This window comes from Hemitrygon akajei, chromosome 8 (assembly GCF_048418815.1).
Source record: "Hemitrygon akajei chromosome 8, sHemAka1.3, whole genome shotgun sequence".
Taxonomy (NCBI): Eukaryota; Metazoa; Chordata; class Chondrichthyes; order Myliobatiformes; family Dasyatidae; genus Hemitrygon; species Hemitrygon akajei.
Window position 1 is genome coordinate 136,571,072 of NC_133131.1, and position 27,565 is coordinate 136,598,636.

The 27,565-nt window shown below is 40.7% G+C and overlaps 2 protein-coding genes across 7 annotated transcripts in view; one reads left to right on the forward strand and one right to left on the reverse strand.

The window, feature by feature from the left end:
- The window catches only part of acbd5a (acyl-CoA binding domain containing 5a), a 97,275-nt gene extending 91,906 nt beyond the window's left edge, over positions 1-5,369 (forward strand). For all 6 annotated transcript variants that reach the window (XM_073054709.1, XM_073054706.1, XM_073054703.1 and 3 more), the window contains 4 exons: positions 2,765-2,964; positions 3,589-3,639; positions 3,950-4,059; positions 4,150-5,369. In XM_073054709.1, coding sequence (XP_072910810.1) covers positions 2,765-2,964; positions 3,589-3,639; positions 3,950-4,059; positions 4,150-4,162 — 374 coding nt within the window. In that variant the 3' untranslated portion in view covers positions 4,163-5,369. The remainder of the gene's footprint in view (positions 1-2,764; positions 2,965-3,588; positions 3,640-3,949; positions 4,060-4,149) is intronic.
- Positions 5,351-27,565, reverse strand: part of mastl (microtubule associated serine/threonine kinase-like) — a 52,070-nt gene continuing 29,855 nt past the window's right edge. Inside the window, exons 10-12 of the mRNA XM_073054702.1 lie at positions 21,213-21,326; positions 10,640-10,741; positions 5,351-8,665 (exon numbers count right to left, since the gene is read on the reverse strand). Coding sequence (XP_072910803.1) covers positions 8,508-8,665; positions 10,640-10,741; positions 21,213-21,326 — 374 coding nt within the window. The 3' untranslated portion in view covers positions 5,351-8,507. The remainder of the gene's footprint in view (positions 8,666-10,639; positions 10,742-21,212; positions 21,327-27,565) is intronic.

A 27,565-nucleotide genomic window follows, 5' to 3' on the forward strand; every position in this document is an offset into this window, starting at 1 on the left:
GATCTTTCTGTCTCCATCTCTGGAGACGGCTTATCTACTGATATCTACTATAAGCCTACAGACTCTCACAGCTACCTGGACTATTCCTCTTCCCACCCTGTCTCTTGCAAAAATGCTATCCCCTTCTCACAATTCCTCCATCTCCGCCGCATCTGCTCTCAGGATGAGGCTTTTCATTCCAGGACGAAGGAGATGTCTTCCTTTTTTAAACAAAGGGGCTTCCTTTCTTCCACCATCAACTCTGCTCTCAAACACATCTCTCCCATTTCCCGCACATCTGCCCTCAGCCCATCCACCCGCCACCCCACTCGGGATAGGGTTCCCCTTGTCCTCACCTACCACCCCACCAGTCTTCAGGTCCAACGTATAATTCTCCGTAACTTCCGCCACCTCCAATGGGATCCCACTACCAAGCACATCTTTCCCTCCTCCCCTCTTTCTGCTTTCCGCAGGGATCGCTCCCTATGCGACTCCCTTGTCCACTCATCCCCCCCCCCATCCCTTCCCACCGATCTCCCTCCTGGCACTTATCCTTGTAAGCGGAACAAGAAGTGCTACACCTGCCCTTACGCTTCCTCCCTCACCACCATTGAGAGCCCCAGACAGTCCTTCCAGGTGAGGCGACACGTCACCTGTGAGTCGGCTGGTGTGGTATACTGCATCAGGTGCTCCCGGTGTGGCCTTTTATATATTGGTGAGACCCGACACAGACTGGGAGACCGTTTCGCTGAACACATATGCTTGGTCTGCCAGAAAAAGCAGGATCTCCCAGTGGCCACACATTTTAATTCCACGTTCCATTTCCATTCTGATATGTCTATCCATGGCCTCCTCTATTGTCAAGATGAATCCTCACTCAGGTTGGAGGAACAACACCTTATATACCGGCTGGGTAGCATCCAACCTGATGGCATGAACATTGACTTCTCTAACTTCCGTTAATGCCCCTCCTCCCCTTCTTACCCCATCCCTGACATACTTAGTTTTTTGGGTTTTTTTCTCTCTCTACCCATCACTCTGCCTGTTCTCCATCTCCCTCTGGTGCCCCCCCCCCCCCACTTTCTTTCTCCCGAGGCCTCCCGTCCCATGATCCTTTCCCTTCTCCAGCTCTGTATCACTTTCGCCAATCACCTTTCCAGCTCTTAGCTTCATCCCACTCCCTCCGGTCTTCTCCTATCATTTCACATTTCCCCCTCCCCCCACTACTTTCAAATCTTTTAGTATCTTTCCTTTCAGTTAGTCCTGATGAAGGGTCTCGGCCTGAAACATCGACAGTGCTTCTCCTTATAGATGCTGCCTGGCCTGCTGTGTTCCACCAGCATTTTGTGTGTGTTGTTTGAGTTTCCAGCATCTGCAGATTTCCTCGTTTTTTGTTTCTGTAACGTGTTTTCTTTACTCCTTGCAAAGCTTTACTGCTCTTGCATATTTCCCCACTGTTGCAAGATAATGACCCATTGCAAAGGATCTCTCAACTAATATATAGCTGTGTTCCATTGTGGAAAAATGGAAGATGGAATTTAATACAGGCAAGTGTGAGATGTTTGTCCCCCAAAGTGCAACCAGGGTAGGTCTTACACAGTGTGCGGTATGACACTCAGGAGTGTGGTAGAACAGAGGGGTCTGGGAATACAGATTCATAATTCCTTGAAAATGGTGTCACAGGTAGATAGGATCATAAAGAGAGCTTTTGGCACATTGGCCTTCATAAGTCGAAGTATTGAATACAGGACGATTTGTTGAAGTTGTACGAGTTATAGGTGAGGCCTAATTTGGAGTATTGTGTGCAGTTTTGGTCACTGGAAAGATATCAATAAGATTGAAAGAGTACAGAGAAAATTCACAATGATGTTGCCCAGAGTTACAGGGAAATGTTGAAATGGTTAGGATTTTATTCTCTAGAGTGTAGGAGAATGAGGATAGTTTTGATAGAAGTGTACAAGATTGAATGATATAGAGAGTAAATGTAAGCAGGCTTCTTCCATTGAGGTTGGATGAGAATACTGGAGGTCATGTTAAGAGTGAAAGATGAACTGTTTAAGGGGAACATGAGTTGAAACTTCACTCAGAGTGTGGAATGAGCTGCTAGCAGTAGTGGTGGATGCAGGTTTGATTTCAACAATTAGAAGAAATTTGAATAGTTACATAGATGGGCGGGGGTATGGAGGGCTAGGCAGATTAGTTCGGCCTGTACCAGATGGAGCAAATAACCTATTTTTGTGCTGTAGTGTTCTATGACTCTATCACAAAATAATTCCAATGAATATGCTTTTTAAATGTTGCATTTGTACCTACCTCAACCACTTCCTTTAACAGTTCATTCCAGGTACACACTACCTTCTGTGTAAAGAAGTTACATTTTCAAGTTACTTCTGTCCACACCTTCTAGTTTGTACTCCCCAGTCCTAGTGACTATGACAATGCCTCTCATGATTTTGTACACTTCTCTGAGGTCATCTCTCATTCTCATACACTACATGTAGAGTGACCACTTTGTCCAATAACTCAGGCCTTCAAGTCCAGGTAGCATCATTGTAAATCTCTTCTGCACCCTCTGCTGTTTGAAAATGGTTTTTGATTACAGGGTGACTAACACTGTATACAATACTCCAAGGAAAGTTTACATATTGACAAAATGCGTATCTTGAAGATTGAATTTGCATTTCCTGTAAATTCAAGAGAATTAGTAATGATTGGTCTTCCTTGAAAATTTGGTGTGATGGCTGTTTCACTGCAGATTTGTCCAATATTACTTTTTATCTTGCAGGTAACAGGATTCAACAGTCTGCAGAGGGTTTTCAGCCTGTACAGCTGGGAAATGGTGGCGATGAGGAGCGAAGAGGGTCAGAGCAGATACAGAAAGGCAATGTAAATGAACAGATTGCAATAGCAGTCATCAGGCTGCAGGAAGATATGCAGAGTGTGCTGGAACGACTTCATATTTTGGAAGCAGCAGCTGCTACTCAGGTAAGAATTAATCATAGTAAACATAAATGACAGCAATAGTACCCAATATGCTGTGCTAGTCATATGTCTACAATTCAAGATTTTGGGTAAGATCACATGGTGCAGCCCTAGTGTGGTTCATACTATATTCTGGTGAACTAAGGAATAGACAGTAGCACATGAATTTGCATCAGCATGTTTTCCCAATTTTTATTAGCTTACAGTGAAATGTGGAAATGTTTTTTTCAATATAGAACAGGGGGAAAAAAATCGGCAAATTGCGATTACAGTGGTGGCAGAAGCCACAACAATGTTTGGGGATAAATGTAAAAGTCACTGAAAATACTCACAACGAAAGGAAAAGCAAGAGAATTCCTTTTAATATTAACCGATATGGGCATAATTTCAGAGAAATTAGTAGTGGAATGTTTATTTGCATAAGTTTTACTTATTTTTCACTAACTTAAGAAATTGGAGCAGGAGTAGGCCATCTTGCCTGTCGAGCCTGCTCTGCCATTCAATAAGATCATGGCCGATCTAGCCATAGACTCATCTCCACCTACCTGCCTTTTCCCCATAAGCCTTAATTCCCCTACTATGCAAAAATCTGTCCAACCTTGTCTTAAATTTGAGGTTTTATTGCAGGCCAAGTCAGAAAATGCCCAGCGTGATTCAGCCCATTCTGGACGTGTTAAGGTAATTGTTGCAAATGCATTTCAAATAATTTTAATGAGCAAATTTTGAAATAGCTCTGCTAAATTTGTAATTTTCTGACTACAGAATCCCTTTGTCTCAGGATGTTTTCATAATCAAGAACAATAATGACCCTCAGTGATTAATTTTTTATTTTCAATTTGCTTTAAATCTTGTAACAAGGTGCTAAATGTGGTTAAATTAATTCTTTAAAGTTTGGGGGTTGTCTAATTTTAAACTGCATCTGTTTTAGGAAATAAAGTGCTGAAGTTCTACTGTGCTTTTAAAAAAAATGTTTTTTTTTTAAATCTAGGGTTCAACTTGGTGGCCCTTTGATGTGTCTGGCCCTACTATAGCATTTGCAGTTCTTTGGCCTTTTGTTGTGCAGCTGTTGGTACATTTTTATTTTCAAAGGAGGAAGAGGTAATTTAAATTGAGTTCATTTGGTCTATGCTTGCCATACAAATAACTGCAAGTGGAATGAACTTTTCTTGTTTGTGTTCTCTATTACAGAAAACTGAAATAGGCAAAGATTATCTTTAACACTACAGACTCGTGGAATTAGACAAAATAGGTGTCTGTCAAGATGGTTTCCAATTATGCATTCAGCAGTATTTAATCTTCATTTTGCTTTAATACTACCATGAATGCATACTATTCATAACCAAAATCTTTGGTACTACTGTACTTGAACCAAATAATTCATTGTGGATGAATTTAACAATATTGATTTTTTTAATTGTGACATTGTAAACACTATCTGTCTAACTGCTTGAGGTATAATTAAAATGGATTTTAGGTGGAAACCTGACAATTTATTTTCTTCCCTTTTTCAATGTTTGTCACTATAAGTCAGTTGTTTTTTTAAAAAAAGTTGTTTTAGTGTACCTTATCTGATTCCATGATTCATATCATTAAGGAATTAGTGTAAAAGCATTGAAGAATGGCAAGTTATCTCAGTGACCAGGCCAATATACCCTCAACCATCTCTCCCAAAAAACTTACCTGGTCCTTTCAATTGGCATATGTGAGAGAGATGATGTGCACACATTGTCAGCATCACTGCAATTCATAAACTCCACTGCTCATAAAGCAACTTTGGACATACTAAGATGTGATCCGACATAATACGTTCTTTGCTTTGTATGATCAGTTAGTCTCAGATCAAAAACAGCTGCCAGATGAGTGGTAGTGTTGATCTAGATTTTTTGTGATCAAATGGAGTAGTTTGATCAATTGATCAATTTACTTGAATGATGTGTTGGATACGTCTTCTGGAAATTTTGATTTTGTTCAACTCAAAGCCATATGTGGTAAGCATAGAACATGCATAATGGCAGTGAAATTTGATAAAGTGGAGAACTACTGAGGAGATGGTGTTTACACGTCCTTTCTAATGCATGTAACTTTATTTAACTGTCAACTGTGAAGTCTAGTCGCATCATTGCTGTTAATAGTTGTACAAGTTATAGATTATGAAAACAAGTGCAATATTTTTCAATTTCATTGTTTAAAAATACAAATTGTAAAGTAGTTATCTAACAAATTTAGTACATATTTTAAAATGACTTGCGATAACCAATTTATTAAAGCACACTTAATATTAAAACATTTTTATGATTACTAAGAGTTTTGCCACTATCTTGGGACCCTGTTTAAGATAACAATTAAGCATGAAAAGTCATAGCTATAGCTTGAAGCACAATAAAAATTATTTTTATCACGAGCCACAATTTGGCTGGAAATGCTGTTTTTTTTTGGAAGCTACCGTGTAGGGTTTATCCCTACAATGTTCTTTAAGATATTATTGGTCTATTATACCAGTTATGGAAACATTTAGCTGTTCTAACACAATCAGTGTGATGGAATAATTTAACTTAATTACCATGCAAAAATTTGAGGTAGGGAGTGATTTAAAAGAATTTCAACATGATAACAATCTTAATTTAGTTGCAGGGACCAGGAACCAGAATAATTTGGCTTCTGTAAAGGTAACTGGAATTAGGTGAACTATAAGTAAACTTGAATTCAAAAATATAACCATATGTGTCTTACAGTGGTAGATTGGTGGCAGTCCACACTATGATTTGGTCATGGTTTTTAAAAATAAAGGAAGCAGACAAAAATATTGCCATTGTAGGACTGAAAGTGGATTGTTTACATTTGACTCAATATGGGATAGAATCTTGGGAGAAGTGTAGATTTTAAGACTATGATGTTGGGCTGTAAAGTCTTACCAAAGCAATCTGATGATGCAGCTTTGAGAGTATCAATAGAAGTGTGGAAGCAGTAAAGTTGATGTAGTGACTTCAAATTGTTCCCAATGAATAATTAACAGATGAGAAAATGAGACCCCTTGTGTAGATTAGTTCAGAGAGGATGATATCTGGTTAAAACTGTTTTGGGAAATGGAGAAATAAGGCTGATCTGATTGCAATCTCAATCCAACATTCCAGTCTACCCCTAGAAACCCTTAATTCTGTTAATCAAAATTCTCTACCTCTGCTTTAGTATTTAAAGAATCTGCTATCACTATTTTGAGGGAGAGTTCTGTTGGTGTGAAGAATTAAAATTGAAGGTTGACCCATTAAAGAAATGTGAAGTGAAAATTGTTCTAAATTACCACACTTCAAGAAATATTCTCTACACCTCTACCCAGTTTTGATTCTTTAATTGGCTAGTAGTCTAACTTGTCCAAACTTTCATCTAGACAATAAGCTCACTCCAGATATTAGTCAGTTAAACCTACACAGCTTCCATTTTATAATCATCTATCCTTTACCAAGGACAGATGGAGACGGTTACTTGTAGTTTTAAGTGCCAGTTTTAAAAAGCCAGCAGGCTTATCAGGACTTTCTGCTATTCTTGATATATTTGGGTTATTAGGCACTTCTGCCAATAAAAAGTTAGGCTTGAACAGAACAGCCATTGCGTGAGTGGGGAACTGAGGCTAACTCGAGACTTCTGCAAGGAGTGGTGGAGGTTAGGCACTTGTCCTTGTCAAGTTTCTCTTTCTTTCTTAGTGTACAGTTCATTCAGGAGAATGAGGTGGTGATAGATCAGAACTACAGGGGGGTAGTCACACCTAAATTGCAGGGGGCAGATAGTGCAGCATACCCCTATAACCCTCAATGACAACTGGTTAACTTCTTGTGGGGGGGGGGAGTTGATCCATCAGTTTCTGGAAAATCTAAGAAACAGAAAATGTGTCAACATTTAACAGGTCAGGCCTCATCTGCAGGGAGAAATCTGAATCTAGTAATAGGTTAGGCAAACAACAACACACACAAAATGCTGGTGGAACACAGCAGGCCAGGCAGCATCTATAGGAGAAGCACTGTCGACGTTTCGGGCCGAGACCCTTCGTCAGAACTAACCGAAAGGAAAGATAGTAAGAGATTTGAAAGTAGTGGGGGGAGGGGAAAATGCGAAATGATAGGAGAAGACCGGAGGGGGTGGGATGAAGCTAAGAGCTGGAAAGGTGATTGGCAAAAGTGATACAGAGCTGGAGAAGGGAAAGGATCATGGAGGCCTCAGGAGAAAGCAGGGAGGGGGGGCGGGGGAAGCACCAGAGGGAGATTAGGCAAGTGAGTGCTGGCTAATGTAATTACGCTTGGTTATAACAAATGTGGCATTTATTAAATCTAATGTATGTTTAAAGCATTAGTAAACATCTAGTAGTGAACTGACACCATTGTTGAGGATCTTTAACATGTTTATAAATGCCCTTGGAAGAATTTCTCATTTTCTTTTTCCACTCCTGTCATTTGAACATTCTTTTAAAAAATCCAAAATATATATCCAGTTCATTGCATAGCATACAGCAAGAACAAAGTACTCCAGTGGAAGAACTAAGTATGGAAAGGTAAATGTTCAAACATCTACATTTTAAGTTTGCTCCTCTATTATAGAAATGCTAGTAACACCCACTTGTTTATTTAAAATCACCACATAGATTACAGAATCTAATATTAAACAAAGTGCATTGAAGTAGAATGCTGTGTGCTGTCAAAACATGACATATTTGATTATGCAGGTTTTTCAGTAATTGGGGGAAAGCAGTTGCTAACCTGCAAGTTCTTAATTGAGTTAATTGGTCATGAAGCGTTCAAGCTTACATTTTATGATCTCTATAGGCTAATAGGCACCATCTAGAAACTTTGAAAAAAGGTTTCTTTAAAGCAGCTAACAAGACAAAAAAATCCATTTAGAATGAAGAAATTAGCAGCTTTAATTCTGATTTAAGAAGCTCCAGACCAAGTAATGGAGCAGTTTACTCCAACCTTTATCATTTATTCAGAGGGATTACTGATAGGTGACCGTGTCCTGTAAATAACTGCCTCTTTACAATAATTTCAATTTCACCAGAGGCACAGGCAAGTAAAAACATACATACATTTAGGACATACCCATACAAACAAAATGAAAATCAACTACATTGTTGTATTTAAAATTAGCAACATTTTAGTTGTCAGACCCATAGGAATAAAGTGCATTTAGCAAGATTGGGGGGAGGTGGCTGGTTTGGTTAGGAAGACTTCTACTGGGGAGAAATTTTAGGGAGGAATTGTATGTCTTGCAGTTTGACCTTGTTTGCAATAATCAAAGTTACAAAATTCTATGAAAATTGCTTTGAATAAATGTTAAGGAATAAACTGAAAAATTCAATGAAAATATAAACTAGTATTAAACAAAATGAAAAAATCTGGATAATTTTGAATGAGAATTTTGAAAATTTAAATGACAAATGCAACAAGAAACTTTCCTATTATTGAATCAATACAATTACTTAAGTATTGAGTTTAGTACTGTACATTAAAACAAGTGCATTTCTGTCTCAATCCGACATGTTATCTAATTTCAGCCAATTTTTACAAACTGAACCCTGAAACTGTAAGGTGTTGAGCATTATTCCTGGCTTCAAAATATGTAGTATCTGTTTCATCATCAGGCTGTGGTACAAAGGGCATTGAGCAATTCTGCAAATTGTCCCAGTCCACATTGTGGAAAAGAGAATGCTTCTTAAGTTCTGAAAGAAAATTAAAAAGGGAAGTTGTCACTTTGTCCAAATCCTTATCTAACAATGTTAGCAACAGGACATAGCTCACTACCAATTACGCAGATAATACATTTTTAGTAACACCTACAAAATGCTGGAGGAACTCAGCAGGTCAGGCAGCTTCTTGAAAGGAATAGAGACAACGTTCTGGGCCAAGACCCTGCATCAGATGATACATGAGATGCCCGCATACCATTAAATTATTAAGTAAGAAAAATGGTTTTAGGAGGAAACGATAGGGAGAGGTATTGTCACATTCCTTCCTATTAGGAACATCTGGTGTGGGAGCTATTCACTGGAAGTAGTATAAAGCCACTTTGAAAATAGTAATAGAGCAGAGTCACCATGGATATGTACTCAGAAATTAAGTCTGACAAATCTGTTAGGGTTTATTTTTGAGGTTGTAAGAATAGATAAGGATAAAATCTGTTGCTGTTTTCTAAGTGGATTATGTTGGATTTCTCTACCCAAGATTCTGAAGTCTACAAATTTTTGTATATTAATTGAATCAAAGGGTGGCGAATGTTATTTCTTTGTTCAAGATGTAATATTCTATGTTCTAAAGACAATCGGTTTTAAAACAGCAAAGAGGTCAAAAGTAAAAGATCAGCCATTGAGTGGCTATATGGCCTAAGCCTTCATATTTTTAAAAATGTTCTTCTAACCAATCAACTGTTCATTGTCTAGAAATCTTTAAGTACTACAGATCAAATTGCAAAAACATTACTCATTTTACCTAATTTGGTGAACGTAAGTTGGGAAAGTTCAAGGTTTTCTCAGTTTCTAAAAAGAACTTTTTGTACAACAGTATTCTACTGATGGCTTTGGGATTTCTTGGGAGATTTGGCTTTCATGTTCAGAAAAAGCTGATGCATCATTTAGAGTATAAATATTGTTAAGTAGTTGCTTACACTATATCTTTGACAGCAAAATCTGCACAACTGTTTAAAAAAAATTCAGCACCACAGATATTCAATAAGTGCACCAACGGAAGCTTTCAAGTTATCTATTTCAGCTAATTTCCCAATTTATAACAGGTAATCTAACAGCATCTGTCCCACAACGAAATTGCCCTGCAAGTGTAAACAGACAATACCATGAGAGAAACAATGAAAGAACCCAAGTAAGGATATTTACGGGCACCACAGTAGCGTAGTGGTTAGCACAATGCTATTACAGCTTAGGGTGGAGTTCAGAATTCAATCTCAGGGTCCTCTGAGGAGTTTAAGTCCTCCCTGTGGATTGTGTGGGCTTTCTGTGGGTGCTCTGGTTTCCTCCCACAGTCCAATGACGTACCAGTTAGTAGGTCATTATAAACTGTCCCACAATTAGGCTAGGCAAGGGATAAAAATTGGGGGTTACTAGGCAGCACAACTCAAAGGGCCTATTCTACACAATCTAAATAAAATAAACAAAAATTTCCTCATTAACCAGATAGGAGGATTAATATTGGCAAAATAGAGAGATGATGCAATTAGAGTGGGTGAAATTTATGTCCAATCAGAACCAAAATAAAAGTTTAGAAGTGGGGCATAATCACAAATTCAGGCCATTGGTGACTTTAAAATTACAGGGAGTGCTATGAAATCTTTGAAATTCTCCATCCCCATGGACAAGATAATAGGCCATTCATGGCAGAAATAACCAGATTTCTGGACTCTGTGGAAAAGCAGTGTATAGGGGTTTGGAGAAAAGGTGGAATTGAGGTCAAAGATCATCCACAACCTAACTGAATGGTGGAACATGATAGAGGGGACAGGGACACATGCTCCTATTTGTGTTCAAGCCAATAAGTGCTATTACCTTTAATGTAACTTTGATACAAAACTTGTTCAGGTTTTTAAATTAACCAGCATCTCATTTCAGATAGGATTTCTTAAAATATAACATGATGACATTAGAACCAAAGACATCTCAACTATCCCAGTTCCCTCAAATTCAAACCTTTTAATCCAGCTCTTTTGAAACACTCAATGGTCAGTAGAATTTCAATTGTATTTTGGGAATCTTTAGACAACTGTTCTTCACCTTCTGGCCAAGGTATATCTAGAAATAAAAGACCACAACTAGCAATATTTGCTTCATGTAGTGCCCTTTAATATAGTAACACTTATAGATGCACTTCACTTGGGCATTAACAAACAACAGTATAAACAGACACCCAAGGCAGAAGAGGTAGGTTTTAAGTAATGTTGTACAAAAGGAAAGGATGGACTGGTGCGGTGTGTAGTGAGGAGAAACACAGAAAATCAGAAACGTGCAAGAGGCTAAATTGGAGGAGCAGAGAGATACTGGAGAATTGTAGGTCTGGGGTAATTTATGGGAAAGGAAGGGGCAAAATGAATGATCCACCTGAAAACAAGGATGAGAATTTTTTAATTGAGTGTTGGCTTGACTTCAAGCCAAATGTCATGGAAAAATAATACACAGGAACAGGCCTTTCAGCCCAACTCGTTCATGCCGCTAAAGCTGCCTTCTTGAGCTAGTCCCATATTCCTCTAATCTTTCCTATCTACGTACCTGTCCAAATATCTTTTAAATGTTGTCATTGAACCCACCTCTACCACTTTCTCTAGCAGCTCCTTTCATAAGCTTACCAAATCCTGCAAGAAAAACTTGCATTTCAGGCGCCCTTTAAATCTGTCCTGTCTTACCTTAACTCTATGTCCTCCAGTTTACCATTCTCCTATACTGGTAAATGAATTGTGACAATCTATCACATCTAATAGCACACTATGTTCCTTGGTTTTGTTTCATCAACATCTGGTACAGTTGTTACATGATATCCCAATTCTTGTACTCAGTGTCCCATCTAATGAAAGGAAGTGTGGCAATTGTCATCTTCACCACCTTGTCTGCCAATGCCGCCATTTTTAGGTAGCAATGTACTGACATTCCAAGTCTCTCCAACAACCCGCAGACCTGTCATACACTGTGCATGTCCTGTCCTGAATACATGATTTTACACTTGTCAGACTTAAATTCCATCTGCCACTACTTGGTCCTCTTTCCCAGTTGATCTAGATACTGTTTTAGCCTTGGACAACCTTCTTCACGGTCTGCCACACCACCATTTTGCCAATCATTCCATTTCTTTCTCATTCGAATTGTTAATATACATGAGAAACAACAGTTGGCCTAGCACAAGTCCCTAGCAACAAACTACTGGACACAAGGCTCCAGTCTGAAGTAGTTTTTACCACCAACCAAGCCAAGTGTATATCCAACTTCCAGCCTACAATAGAGACTGTGTCAAAAGCCCTACAAATGTCCATGTAGAAAATTTCAACCATCCAAGCCCACATCAGTCCTCTTAGCCATCTCTTCAAAAAAAAACAACACAAAAACTGGACCAAATTAAGAGACACAATTTCCCACACACAAAGCCATGCCAGCTACCTTTAATTTGTCTCTATCTCTGGAGACAAACTGTCTGCTGACATATTTTATAAACTACCAATTCCCACAGCTACTTTGACTATTCCTCTGCCACCGTCTCCTGTAAAAATGCTATTCCCGTTTCTCAATTCCTTTGTGTCTGCCGCATCTGTTCATTGGATGATGCTTTCCTTTCCAGAACATCAGAGATTTTCCTCCTCCTTCAAAGAGTAGGAGTTCCCTTCCTCCATTGATGCGGTGCTCACCCCCATCTCTTCCATTTCCTGGAAATCCCATCTTCCCGCTGTCTTAACAGGGATAGTGTTCCTCTGGTCTTAACCTGCCGCACCATGAGCATCCACATCCAACACATCATCCTCAGCAACTTCCATCATCTCCAAAGAGATTCTGCCACTAAATGCATCTTTACCTCCACATCCCACCCCCACCCCCTCCCACTGAGTCTCTCCCTGCAAGTGGCCAAAGTGCTACACCCGCCTATTCATCTCCTCCTCACCTCTATTCAGGACCCAAAAATAGTCCTTCCACTTCATGTGTGAATCTGTTGGGGCTATTTATTGTATCCAGTGCTAACAATGCAGCCTTCTCTACAATGGTGAGAGCCGTCATTGTGTAATTTGGGGGTCTGCTTTGTCGAGCAACTCCGCTCCATCCACCAAAAGTGGAATTTCCCGGTGGGCAACCATTTTAATTCCTATTCCCACTCCTGTTCTAACATGTCGGTCCATGGCTGCCTCTTTTGCCATGATGAGGCCACTCACAGAGTAGAGAAGCAAACCTCATTATGTCTGGTTAGCCTCCAACCTAATGGTATGAACATCAATTTCTCCTTTGTGAAATTTGTTTTTCCCCTCCCCCTTCTCTCTTCTATTCCCCTTTGTGGGCTCTTACCTCTTTTCACTTGCCTATCATCTCCTCCGGTGCCCTTTCTTTCCTTTCTCCCACGGTCCACACTTCTTTCCTATCAGATTTCTTCCTCTCCAGCCCTTTACCTTTCCCACCCACACGGCTTCATATATCACTTTCTAGCTATGCTCCTTCTGCACTCCTCACCTTTTTTAATTCTGGTGTCTTCCCCCTTCCAGTTCTGAAGAAGGGTCTCAGCCCTTGCTTTGGATTTCTAGTATCTTCAGAATTTCTTTCCTTGCTTTTCCAAATGACAATAGCTCTTGTCTCTCAGTATTCCTCTTCAGTAACTTTCCCACCACTAATGTTAGGCATTCTGACTTGTTTCTTCAACCCTTCTTAAATAAAAGCATAACATAAGCCACCATCCAGACATTTGGTACCTAACCTGTAACTAAGAAAGATGCAAAAAAAAAAATCACTGCTAGAGCCCCTTGCTTCCTACACTTGGTCAAGCCTTGAGGATCTGTCCACCTTTATGCATTGTAGCACAATGACATCACCTCTTTTGCAATGTTGCTATGTGTCAGGACATCATTGTTCTCTTTCTGAAATTCCCTAGCATCCATGGCCAGCTCCATGTTATATTCAGATGGCAAGTATTTATTTAAGACCTTGCCCATCTTCTATGGCTCCATACATAGATGATAACACTGATCATTAAAAGGACTTGTGTAGGTCAACTAGATGGGTGAATGGAACAGTGTGAGGTAGAATAGAAATGGTAGAGATCTGCATCACCTGTATACAACCAAAATGCACTCTTGAAAATGCTCAGTATGAAATAGCAGTAGTATTCCTTTTGCCATAAATAGCTGTTCTCTACCATCAGTATTTGAGGAAAATTCACTGGTCTTCAACATTAACCCTGTTTTTTGCCATTTACAAAACGTTATGTTTACATTTCAGAATTCTAGTTTTTAAGGAACGGATCAAAACCAACTCTAGATTTTAGCCCATAATTGAAACTTGTGCTCTAGTACTGATGAACTGCCGTCCTTCAATCTAAATATTAAACAGGGATATTTTGCCAAAAGTTCAAAGAAAAATTATTATCAAAGTATGTACATGTAACCAAATACTACCCTGAGACTCATTTTTGTGCAGTCATTCACAGTAGAACAAAAAAGTACCTAAGAATCAGTGAAAAATAAACAAATGAAGATTGACAAGCAACCAATGTGCAAAAGACGAATTGTGCAAATACAGAAAATAATGAGAACACAAGTTGTAGAGTCCTTGAAAGTAATGGAGCTGAATATTAAATAAGTAATAAAATTTAAATGCAAGGAATTTAGTACATAAAGAACAAACTCAATGCCTTATTATGTTTACATTTCAAAATTATAGCTTTTAAGGAATGGCTGTGACAGTCAGAAAGGAGACTGAGGTTAAGGAGCCATTGCAGAGAACTCTTGTGGCCATCTCCCTCAACAACAGGTATAACATTTTTAAATACTGTTGAGGGGGTGAGGAATGACAGAGGAAAGTTGTAATGGGCAAATCTCTGGCACTGAGTTGCAGATGTCAGAGGTCATTAAATGTATGAAGTTACCATAATTAAAGAGAAGGTTCTTGGGAAACTGAAAGTAGGTAAGTCACCTTGATCAGATGGTGTACACCATCTGAAAGAGGTGGCTGAAGAGATTGTGGAGGCATTAGTAATGATCTTTCAAGAATCACTAGATTCTGGAATGGTTTGGAAGACTGCGAAATTGAAAATGTTACTCCACTCTTCAAGATGGGAAGAGAGGCAGAAGAAAGGAAACCATAGGCCAGTTAGTCTGACCTCAGTGATTGGGATGATGTTCGAGTCGATTAAGGGTAAGGTCTCAGGGTACTTGGAAGCACATGATAAAATAGGCAATGGCCTGCATGGTTTCCACAAGGGAAAATCTTGCTTGACAAATCTTTTGGAATTCTTTGAAGTAGTAACAAGCAGGATAGACATTGGAAAATTGGTTGATGTTGTGTACTTGAATTTTCAGAAGCCTTTGACAAGGTGCCACACATGAGGCTGCTTAACAAGATATGAGCCCATGGCATTACGGGCAAGATTCTAGTATGGATAAAACAATGGCTGATTGGCAGGAGGCAAAGAGTGGGAATAAAGGGAGTCTTTTTAGGCTGGCTGCTAGTGACTAGTGGTGTTCCACATGGGTCTGTATTAAGACCTATTCTTTTTATGTCATATGTCAATGATTTGCATGATGGAATTAACAGCTCTATTGCAAAGTTTGCCGACGATATGAGGATAGGTGGAGGGGCGGGTAGTTTTGAGGAAGTAGAGAAGCTACAGAAGGACTTAGACAGATTTGAAGAATGGGCAAAGAATGTCAGATGGAATACAGTGTTGGGAAGTGTATGGTCATGCACTTTGGTAGAAGAAATTGAATGGAAATTCAAAAATATGAGGTGCAAAAGGATTTGGGAGTCAATGTGCAGGATTCCCAAAAGGTTAATTTGCAGGTTGAGTCTGTGGTGAGGAAGGCAAATGCAATGTTAGCATTCATTTCAAGAGGACTAGCATATATAAAAGCAAGGGTGTAATGTTGAGATTTGATAAAGCACTGGTGAGGCCTCGCTTGTAGTATTGTGAGCAGTTTTGGGCCTCTTATCTTAGAAAGGATGTAATGAAACTGGAGACGGTTCAAAAGAGGTTCACAAAAATGATTCCAGGTTTGAATGGCTTGTCATATTAAGAGTGCTTGATGGCTCTGGGCCTGTATTCATGGAATTCAGAAGAAAGAGGGGTGACGTCATTCACTCATATCGAATGGTGAAAGCCTTGATGGAGTGGATGTGGAGGGGGTGTTTCCTATGGTGGGAAAGTCTAGGACTAGCAGACACAGCCTCAGAATAGAGGGGCGATCTTTCTGAATGGAGATGGGGAATTTCTTTAGCCAGAGAGTGGTGTATCTGTGGAATTAGAAACATAGAAAACATACAGCATAATAAAGGCCCTTGGGCCCACAAAGCTGTGCCAAACATGTCCCTACTTTAGAACTACTTAGGCTTTACCCATAGCTCTCTATTTTTCTAAGCTCCATCCAGGAGTCTCTTAAAAGACCCAATTTCCACCTCCACCACCGCCGCCGGCAGCCCATTCCATGCACTCACCATTCTCTGTGTAAAAAAAAAACTTACCTCTGACATCTCCTCTATACCTACTTCGAAGCACCTTAAAACCATGCCCTCTCATGCTAGCCAATTCAGCCCTGGGGAAAAGCCTCTGACTATCCACACCATATAACATATAACCATATAACAATCACAGCACGGAAACAGGCCATTCCGGCCCTCCTAGTCCGTGCCGAACTCTTAATCTAATCTCACCTAGTCCCACCTACCCGCACTCAGCCCATAACCCTCCACTCCTTTCCTGTCCATATACCTATCCAATTTTACCTTAAATGACACAACTGAACTGGCCTCTACTACTTCTACAGGAAGCTCATTCCACACAGCTATCACTCTCTGAGTAAAGAAATACCCCCTCGTGTTTCCCTTAAACTTTTGCCCCCTAACTCTCAAATCATGTCCTCTCGTTTGAATCTCCCCTACTCTCAATGGAAACAGCCTATTCACGTCAACTCTATCTATCCCTCTCAACATTTTAAATACCTCGATCAAATCCCCCCTCAACCTTCTACGCTCCAATGAATAGAGACCTAACTTGTTCAACCTTTCTCTGTAACTTAAGTGCTGAAACCCAGGTAACATCCTAGTAAATCGTCTCTGCACTCTCTCTAATTTATTGATATCTTTCCTATAATTCGGTGACCAGAACTGTACACAATATTCCAAATTTGGCCTTACCAATGCCTTGTACAATTTTAACATTACATCCCAACTTCTGTACTCAATGCTCTGATTTATAAAGGCCAGCGTTCCAAAAGCCTTCTTCACCACCCTATCTACATGAGACTCCACCTTCAGGGAACTATGATCAATTGAACACGATCAATGCTTCTCATTATCTTGTACACCTCTATCAGGTCACCTCTCATCCTCCGTCACTCCATGGAGAAAAGGCCGAGTTCACTCAACCTATTCTCATAGTGCATGCTCCCCAATCCGGGCAACATCCTTGTAAATCTCCTCTGCACCCTTTCTATGGTTTCCACATCCTTCCTATAGTGAGGCGACCAAAATTGAGCACAGTACTCCAATTGGGGTCTGACCAGGGTCCGATATAGCTGCAACATTACCTCGACTCTTAAACTCAATTCCATGATTGATGAAGGCCAATACACCGTATGCCTTCTTAACCACAGAGTCAACCTGCGTAGCAGCTTTAAGTGTCCTATGGACTTGGACCCCAAGATCCCTTTGATCCTCCACACTGCCAAGAGTCTTACCATTAATACTATATTATGCCATCATATTTGACCTACCAAAATGAACCACCTCACACTTATCTGGGTTGAACTCTATCTGCTACTTCTCAGCCCAGTTTTGCATCCTATCAATGTTCCGTTGTAACCTCTGACAGCCCTCCACACTATCCACAACACACCCAACCTTTGTGTCATCAGCAAATTTACTAACCCATCCCTCCACTTCCTCATCCAAGTCATTTATAAAAATTAATGAGAGAAGGGGTCCCAGAACACACGACTGGTCACCGGCCTCCATGAAGAATATGACCTGTCTATAACCACTCTTTGCCTTCTGTGAGCAAGCCAGTTCTGGATCCACAAAGCAATGCCCCCTTTGATCCCATGCCTCCTTACTTTCTCAATAAGCCTTGCCTGGGGTACCTTATCAAATGCCTTCCTGAAATCCATATACACTACATCTACTGCTCAACTTTCATCAATGTGCTTAGTCACATCCTCAAAAAATTCAATCAGGCTCATAAGGCATGACCTGCCTTTGACAAAGCCATGCTAACTATTCCTAATCATATTATGCCTCTCCAACTATTCATAAGTCCCACCTCTCAGGATCTTCTCCATCAACTTACCAGCCACTGAAGTAAGACTCACTGACCTATAATTTCCTGGGATATCTCCACTCCCTTTCTTGAATAAGGCAACAACATTCGCAACCCTCCAAATCCTCTGGAACCTCTCCTGTCCTCATTGATGATGCAAAGATCATTGCCAGAGGCTCAGCAATCTCCTCCCTCGCTTCCCACAGTAGCCTGGGGTACATCCCTTCCGGTCCTAGTGACTTATCCCACTTGATGCTTTCCAAAAGCTCCAGCGCATCCTCTTTCTTAATATCTACATTCTCAAGCTTTTCAGTCCACTGCAAGTCATCCCTATCCTAGCCAAGATCCTTTTCCGTAGTGAATACTGAAGCAAAGTATTCATTAAGTACCTCCACTATTTCCTCCAGTTCCATACACACTTTTCCATTGTCACACTTGATTAGTCCTATTCTCTCATGTCTTATCCTTCTGCTCCTCACATACTTGTACAATGTCTGGGGGTTTTCCTTAATCCTGTCTGCCAAAGCCTTCTCATGGCCCCTTCTGGCTTTCCTAATTTCATTCTTAAGCTCCTTCCTGCAAGCCTTATAATCTTCTAGATTCATATCATTACCTGGATTTTTGAACCTTTCGTAAGCTCTCTTCTTCTTGATTAGATTTACAACAGCCTTTGTGCACCACAGATCTTGTACCGTACCTCCTTTCCATGTCTCATTGGAACGTACTTACTCAGAACCCCACGCAAATATCCCCTGAACATTTGCCACATTTCTTTGGTACGTTTCCCTGAGACCATCTGTTTCCAACTTAAGCTTCCAATTTCCTGCCTGATAGCTTCATATTTCCCCTTGCTCCAATTAAACGTTTCCCTATCTTGTCTGTTCCTATCCCTTTCCAATGCTATGGTAAAGGAGATAGAATTGTGATCACTATCTCCAAAATGCTCTCCCACTGAGAGACCTGACACCTGACCAGGTTCATTTCCCAATACCAGATCAAGTACAGCCCCTCCTCTTGTAGGCTTATCTACATACTGTGTCAAGAAACCTTCCTGAACACATCTAACAAATTCTACCCCATCTAAACCCCTCACTCTAGGGAGATGCCAATCAATATTTGGGGAAATTAAAATCTCCTACCACAAAAACCCTGTTATCATTACTCCTTTCCAGAATCTGTCTCCCTATCTGCTCCTCGATGTCCCTGTTACTATTGGGTGGTCTATAAAAAACACCCAGTAGAGTTATTGAGCCCTTCCTATTCCTAAATTACACCTAGAGACTCTGTAGACAACCCCTCCATGATTTCCTCCTTTTCTGAAGCCATGACACTATCTCTGATCAACAGTGCCATGCCCCACCTCTTTTGCCTCCCTCCTTATCCTTTCTAAAACATCTAAAGCCTGGCACTTGAAGTAGCCATTCCTGCCCCCGCAACATTCTTGCTCCAAGTCTCTGTAATGGCCACATCATCATAGCTCCAAGTGCTGATCCACGCTCTAAGCTCATCCGCTTTATTCATGACACTCCTTACAGTAAAATAAACACATCTCAAACCACTGGACTGAGCGAGTCCCTTTTCTATCACCTACCTATCCTCCCTTCCACACTGTCCCCAAACTTTCTCTATTTGTGAGCCAACCTCTCTTTCCTCTGTCACTTCAGTTTGGTTCCCACCCCCCAGCAATTCTAGTTTAAACTCTCCCCAATAGCCTTAGCAAACTTGCCTGTCAGGATATTGGTCCCCCTGGGATTCAAGTGCAACCCCTCCTTTTTGTACAGGTCATACCTGCCCCAAAAGAGGTCCCAGTGATCCAGAAATCTGAATCCCCGCCCCCTGCTCCAATCCCTCAACCACGCATATATCCTCCACCTTATTCTATTCCTATACTCACTGTTGCGTGGCACAAGCAGTAATCCCGAGATTACTACCTTTGCGGTCCTGCTTCTCAACTTCCTTCCTAACTCTCTGTAGTCTTTTTTCAGGACCTCCTCCCTTTTCCTACCTATGTCTTTGGTACCAATATGTACCACGACCTCTGGCTGTTCTCCTTCCCACTTCAAGATATCGTGAACACGATCAGAAACATCCCAGACCCTGGCACCTGGGAGGCAAACTACCATCCATGTTCCTTTCCTGCGTCCACAGAACCACCTGTTTGACCCCCTAACTATAGAGTCCCCTATCACTGTTGCCATCCTCTTCCTTTCCCTACCCTTCTGAGCCATAGGGCCAGACTCTGCGCCAGAGGCACAACTACTATTGCTTCCCCCAGGCAGGCTGTTCACCCCCCGCCCCAACAGTACTCAAGCAGGAATACTTATTGTTAAGGGGGACAGCCACTGGGGTACTCTCTAACACCTGCTTCTTGCCCTTCCCTCTCCTGACTGTTACCCACTTCCCTGTCTCCTGTGGTTCCAGGATGACTACCTGCCTGTAACTCCTCTCTATCATCTCCTCACTCCCCCTGACCAGACGAAGGTCACCAAGCTGCAGCTCCAGTTCCCTAACACAGTCTCTAAGGAGCTGCAGCTCGACGCACCTCGTGCAGATGTAGTCGTTTGGGAGGCCCGGGAGTCTCTTGGACTTCCCATATCTGACACTGAGCACAGAAAACTGGCCTCACACACATACTCTTGTCTTTATTTTAAAACAGATAACCTACCTGGCCTCGGCCCTTTATTGCTGAAGCCCTGTTGAGCCAAAGCCTTCCTACTCTGTCTCCCACTACTCCGACGCCCGCTCTGTAAATCTGTCTTCCTTGTAAACTCTTCCCGCTGTTCTCACTGGCTGACCTCCACACGCTTGTGTAGTCGTGCCCCGTTCAAACTGCCGAAGAAATAACCAATTCTTCGTCACAGGCAGCTGTGGAGACCAAGTCTTTATGTATATTTAAGGCTGTGGTTGATAAGATTCTTGATTAGTCAGAGCATGAATGGATATGGGGAGAAGGCAAGAGACTGCGGCCAAGAGGAAAACTGCATCAGCCATGATGAGATGGTCTCAATATGCCAAATGGCCTAATTCTGCTCCTATATCTTACGGTCTTCTATTCAGCCTTGGATTTCAGCAAATGAAATGCCAAGCTGTGGCTCTTGTTGCATTATTCTTGGCACCGTCAAAATGAAGCAAGTCAGAATTTTCAAGCTACTGAGCCATAAATGGTGGCCTTCAATTAAATGATTATTTTAAATCATCTGGAAAAATGTAACAACTGAAAATATAAACTTGATGTGGGTTGGCACTTCTAAAGCAAAATGCAGCAAAAAATACCTCTGTTCAAGATATTCTGAAAGACTTGTTGAGGTGTTTCATCATTGAAGGGTGGAATGCCCGTCAGAAACTCAAACAAGCAGACTCCAAGGGCCCACCAATCCACTGCAGGACCTAGGACAAATTAGCAAATAAAAATTAAACCCAACTCTCCAAACAGTGCAATAAAGAAATAAACACAGATGATGGAAGTGAAACTATTGTAGATACTGGAAATCTGAAATTTAATAAGAAAAAAACAGTTAATAGTATCCTTCATCAGAACCAGGAAGGAGAAAATACGAATGTATTGTTTTCTCGTATTGAACTTCTCAATTTTAATGAAGGTCTATGACTTGAAACATAAACTCAGTTTCTCTTTCATAGATGCTAGCTGATTCACTAGTGGTTGCAGCATTTCCTATTTTTGCTTCAAAAATGCTGGGCTTTAGCATCAGTTGTAATGGTATTGATAAAGAGAATGGATATTTAGAATAGTCTCTGTTCTTATGGAGAAGCTCAAATCAAAACTTTTCTTCTTGAGTGCTGAGGGGACAAAAAGATTTTTTTTCAGCTTACAATCTGATTGGTTTACCAAACACAAAATCATCTAATATACTCAAAAATAAACTTATGAAAATAAAAAAAGCCTTTGAATATAAAAAAGACAAATATTTTAAGATTCCTTTGTTTTTGTACCAGACACTATCCTGAAGAATTATAGCTTTAACACTCTTTCTTCAGTTCTACCCTCTATGTTCTTCTGGTGTGGTTCCTAATTTTGCTGCACAAGACAGGAAAGAAAGGCAGATCACTTTTCTATTTTCCTTTAAACCTTACTGTCTCTTACTGCAGGTTCCAGTTCTCTGATCAATAACTAGCCCATGCTATTTTGCAGTATCTACCTTTCAATTCAGCATTTTGCCTGACCTGTTTTGTTAACCACAATTATTTCTCATGGAATCCTTCTTTCTAGTTGCAATAAAATTTTGCTGAGCTATATGGACTCACTAGTTATATATCTGTTGCTGCTCAACTACTGAACCTACCAAGTCCACCGTAAACAACTTCATCTTCAAAACATCGTAATTGCCCTTATTTACTTTGAAAACAGTGGGGTATTCCTCCTCAAAATGCTATCTTCCACCCCTTGCTTATCAAGAATCTATAAACATCTCCCATAAAAATATTTAAAGTTGTTAAAAGATGTAATGACCATAATCTTGTTCATTTTCATGGGTTACGTTTATTGTAGACCAAGGTAACATGTCTTGTACCTAAGAAGATCAAGGTAACATGTCTGAATGACTGTCACACTCACCTCAATAATAAGCAAATGCTTGGAGAGGCTGTTCAAGGACTACATCTGCAACATGCTACCACCCACAATGAATCCCCTACTATTCACCAACTGACACAACCGGTTCACAGATGATGCAACAGCCATAGCTCTACACACTGTCCTTACACATCTGAAAAAGGATGCTTAAGTGAGAATTCTGTTCTTGGACTACAGTTCAGCATTCAACACCATAATTCCTTCCAAGCTCAACAAGAAGCTCAGAGACCTCGGCCTTGACCCTGCCTTGTGCAGCTGGATCCTGGACTTCCTGTCAGATCGCCAGCAGGTTGTAAGAGCAAGCTCACTCACCTCTGCCCCTTTAACCCTCAAAACAGGAGCCCCTCAGGGCTGTGTGCTAAGCCCCCTCCTTTATTCTCTGTATATCCACGACTGTGTCGCCATCCATAGCTCCAATCTGCTAATTAAATTTGCTGATGACATTACACTGACTGGCCCCATCTCAAATAATGAGGCAGCCTACAGAGAAGTCATCACTCTAACAGTGGTGTCAAGAAAACAACCTCTCCCTCAATGTTGCAAAAACAGAGGAGCTGGTTGTGGACTACAGGAGGAATGGAGACAAGCTAACCCCTATTGGCATCAATGGATCTGAGGTTGGGAAGGTGGACAGCTTTAAGTTCCTCAGCATAAACATCACCGAGGACCTCACATGGTCTGTACATACTCGCTGTGGTGAAAAAGGAATGATGGCGCCTTTTACCTCAGACAGCTGAAGAAGTTTGGTATGAGCCCCCAAATCCTAACTACTTTCTACAGGGGCACAATTGAGAGCATCCTGACTGGCTGCATCACTGCCTGGTATGGAATCTGTACTTCCTTCAATCGCAAGACTCTACAGAGAGTGGTGCAGACAGCCCAGCGCATCTGTAGATGTGAACTTCCCACCATTCAGGATATTTACAAAAACTGTGTAAACATGGCCTGAAGGATCATTGGGGACCAAAATCACCCCAACCACAAACTGTTTCAGCTGCTACCATCCGGGAAACAGTACTGCAGCATAAAAGCCAGGCTCCGGAACAGCTTCTTCCACCAGGCCATGAGACTGATTAATTCATGCTGACACAACTGTATTTCCATGTTATATTAACTGTCCTATTGTACATACTATTTTTTATAAATTACAATAAATTAGACAAAGATATAACAAAGATTTTTTACTCATGTATACGAAGGATGTAAGTAATAAAGTCAATTCAATTCTAATACTATTGTACACTGTTCTCAAGATTATTTGAAGTACTGCAGCCAGTATTGAATTGAACTGAATTGTTTCCAGAACTCTGTAATTTGAAGTCAGAAACAGGAAATGTCCTTAATTTAGTAAGAGTCATGTGTTGATTACAAACGCCCTATGTATACAGATAAGATTATTTAAAGCAACCTGTAAAAACATTCTAAATCATGCCGATTTCAATTCTAAATAAGTAACTGGTTTCAATATCCAAAAACGAATTAACTGGTTGATGCTGGTGTTCTTCACTTTGACTAGATCTGGCAGTTAGTAGTTTCCCAGTTAGTCTCCTTCCTTTACTTTACACACCTCTTCTTATCCAAACTTCCACTGAATGTATCCTGTCCTAGGGTCCCTCTCATTGTCCTAAAATTACTATCTGCTTCTTGACACAGACAGACATACTTTATTGATCCCGAGGGAAATTGGGTTTCATTACAGCCGCACCAAGAATAGTGAAGAAATATAGCAATATAAAACAATAAATAATTAAATAATAATAAGTTAATCATGCCAAGTGGAAATAAGTCCAGGACCAGCCTATTGGCTCAGGGTGTCTGACACTCTGAGGGAGGAGTTGTAAAGTTTGATGGCCACAGGCAGGAATGACTTCCTATGCCACTCAGTGTTACATCTTGGTGGAATGAGCCTCTGGCTCAATGTACTCCTGTGCCTAACCAGTACATTATGGAGTGGATGGGAGTCATTGTCCAAGATGGCATGCAACTTGGACAGCATCCTCTTTTCAGACACCACCATCAGAGAGTCCAGTTCCACCCCCACAACATCACTGGCCTTACGAATGAGTTTGTTGATTCTGTTGGTGTCCGCTACCCTCAGCCTGCTGCCCCAGCACACAACAGCAAACATGACAGCACTGGCCACCACAGACTCATAGACACATCATATTTAATGCCCTTTATATTCTCAATTCCTTCAACAATCTCTAATTAATACATCTATGAAAATACCTGCAGCCCCATACACCTCTTAATGAAAATACCATCCCTTTGATACAGATCTATTTCTCATGCCCCAATTCTTTGATCTGCTTTGAATGCCAAGTCCCTCCTGCATGAATCCTACTGTCTGGATGTCTTTACTTAAACTTATGATATCCCTCTTTGAAAGTTTACCTCACGATTAGCACTTGAATCAAACTTTTATCCACCCTTCCTAATTCATCACTTCTAGGCTAGGCCCTTTTCCAATGTGAAAGTGACACATGTTGCAAGAATCATGATTCACTACAGAAGATTTAACATGGTGCATAGTTCCCTGAAGGTGGAATCTCATGTGGATGAAGAAAGCTTTTGGTATGCTGGCCTTTATAATTCAGAGCATTGAGTATAGGAGTTGGGATGTAATGTTAAGATTGTACAAGGCATTGGTGAGGCCAAATTTGGAGTATCGTGTATAGTTCTGGTCACCGGATTATAGGAAAGATGTTAACAAAATTGAGAGAGTACAGAGGGCATTTACTAGAATGTTCCCCGGGTTTCAGCACCTAAGTTACAGAGAAAGGTTGAACAAGTTAGGTCTTCATTCTTTGGATCATAGAAGATTGAAGGGGGGACTTGATAGAGGCATTTAAAATTATGAGGGGGATAGATAGAGTTGACGTGGATAGGCTTTTTCCATTCAGAGTAGGGGAGATTCAAACAAGAGGACATGAGTTGAGAGTTAAGGGGCAAAAGTTTAGGGGTAACACGAGGGGGTACTTATTTATTCAGAGAGTGGTAGCTGTATGGAACAAGTTTCCAGTAGAAGTGGTAGAGGCAGGTTTGATATTGTCATTTAAAAAAAAATTGGATAGGTATATGGACAGGAAAGGAATGGAGAGTTATGGGCTGAGTGTAGGTAGGTGGGATTAGGTGAGAGTAAGCATTTGGCACGGACTATAAGGGCCATGATGGCCTGTTTCTGTGCTGTAATTGTTATATGGAACTGCTGTGAATCACAAGGTTCACAATGGTACTGTAATTTATATAACCTTTGTCTTTTCCCCACCTAATTGTATTTACTTTATTTCATCACCCTCTGAATCATTTTCAGGTTTCATCGAGTCATTTACCTAATTGCCTCATCTAAACTACATTTTCCAATTATAAGATAAATACACGCTTGCATAATTAAACATTTTTCAAGTGATAAGAATACTGAACATACAACAGTACAGCAATGGATTAGTCATTTGGCTCACAATTTGTGGTGATCTTGATGCCAATTATTTCGAATTTCCTCTTCCTGTGATCATTCTTATCCCTCCATTCCCTTCATATTCATGCATCTAAAAGCTTCAAACTTCTCCAACCTGCTTGCTTCCACTACTACTCCTCGTAAACTATTCCAGGCACTTACCACTGTTTGCATAAACATTTGCCCCTCACATCACCTTTAAACTCTCCCCCCACCAACATTAAAAGCATGTTATCTTGTGTTTGACATTCCTAATCTGTGGAAGATTATGACTGTCTACAATATCTATGCCTCTCAATCATTTAGCAGTCTCCCCTCAGCCTCTGATGCTCTAGGGAGAACAAACCAAGTTTGCCCAACCTTTCCTTAAACTCTCTAATCAAGGAAGCATCCTGGTAAACCTCTTCTGCACCCTCTCCTCAGTCTCCACATCCTTCCAATAATGGGGTGCCCAGAACTGCATACAATATTCCAAATGCAGTCTGACTAAAGTTTTATGTAGCTGCAACACCACTACCAAAGCACACCATACACCTTCTTCACCACTTTATTCAGTTGTATGGTTACTTTTCAGAAAACTATGGACCCAGACCGCAAGATCCATCCATACCTTAATACTATCAAGAGGTCTATCATTAACTGTATACCTTCTCCTTTTATTTGACCTGAAGTGCAACATTATATACTTGCCCAAATTCAACTTCAACTGCGACATCTTTGCCCATATCTGTAACTAATGTATAGTGATAGTCCTCTACACTGTCCACAACTCCACCAATCTTGGTGTGAAATTACTAATCCACCCATCCACTTTTTCATCCAAACCATTATACACATCACCAGCAGAAGCTTCAGCACCAATTCTTACACAATACCCCTGGTCACCAAACTCCAGACAGAATAACAGTCTTCAACTCTTCTATGGCAAGTCAATTCCATATCCAAACTTGCAATTCACCCTAGATACCATGCATCTTTATCAACCTATCATTGGGGCCCTTATAATATGCCTTACTAATGCCCAAACAGATAATGTCTACTGCCTTATCCTCATCAAGTTCAAACACGAGATTCGGCAGATGCTGGAAATCTGAATCAACACACACAAAATGCTGGAGGAACTCAGCAAGTTAGGTAGCATCTAAGGAGGAGAATAAAGAGTCGACATTTTGGGTTGAGACCCTTCATTGGGACTAATGAAGGGTCCCGATAAAGCATCTTGGCTCAAAACATCAAATGATTATTTCCTTCGCAAAGCTGCTGCCTGACATGCTGAGTTTCATATCAAGCTTCTTTGTCAGCTCCTCAGAAAACTTGATCAAGCTTGTAAGGCATGACCTACCCCGCATGAAGTCATGCTGACTGTCCCCAAGCAGGCCATGCCTTTCCAAATGAGCAAAGGTCCTATCGCTCAGTATCCACCCCAATAGCTTTCCTACCACTGTTGTGAGGCTCAGTGGCCTATACTTACCTGGAATATCCCTATTTCCCTTCTTGAACAAAGGCATAACAATTACTACTCTCCAGACCTCTGGAACCCTGCCTGTATCTATTCAATATTCTTGTGGATATATACCA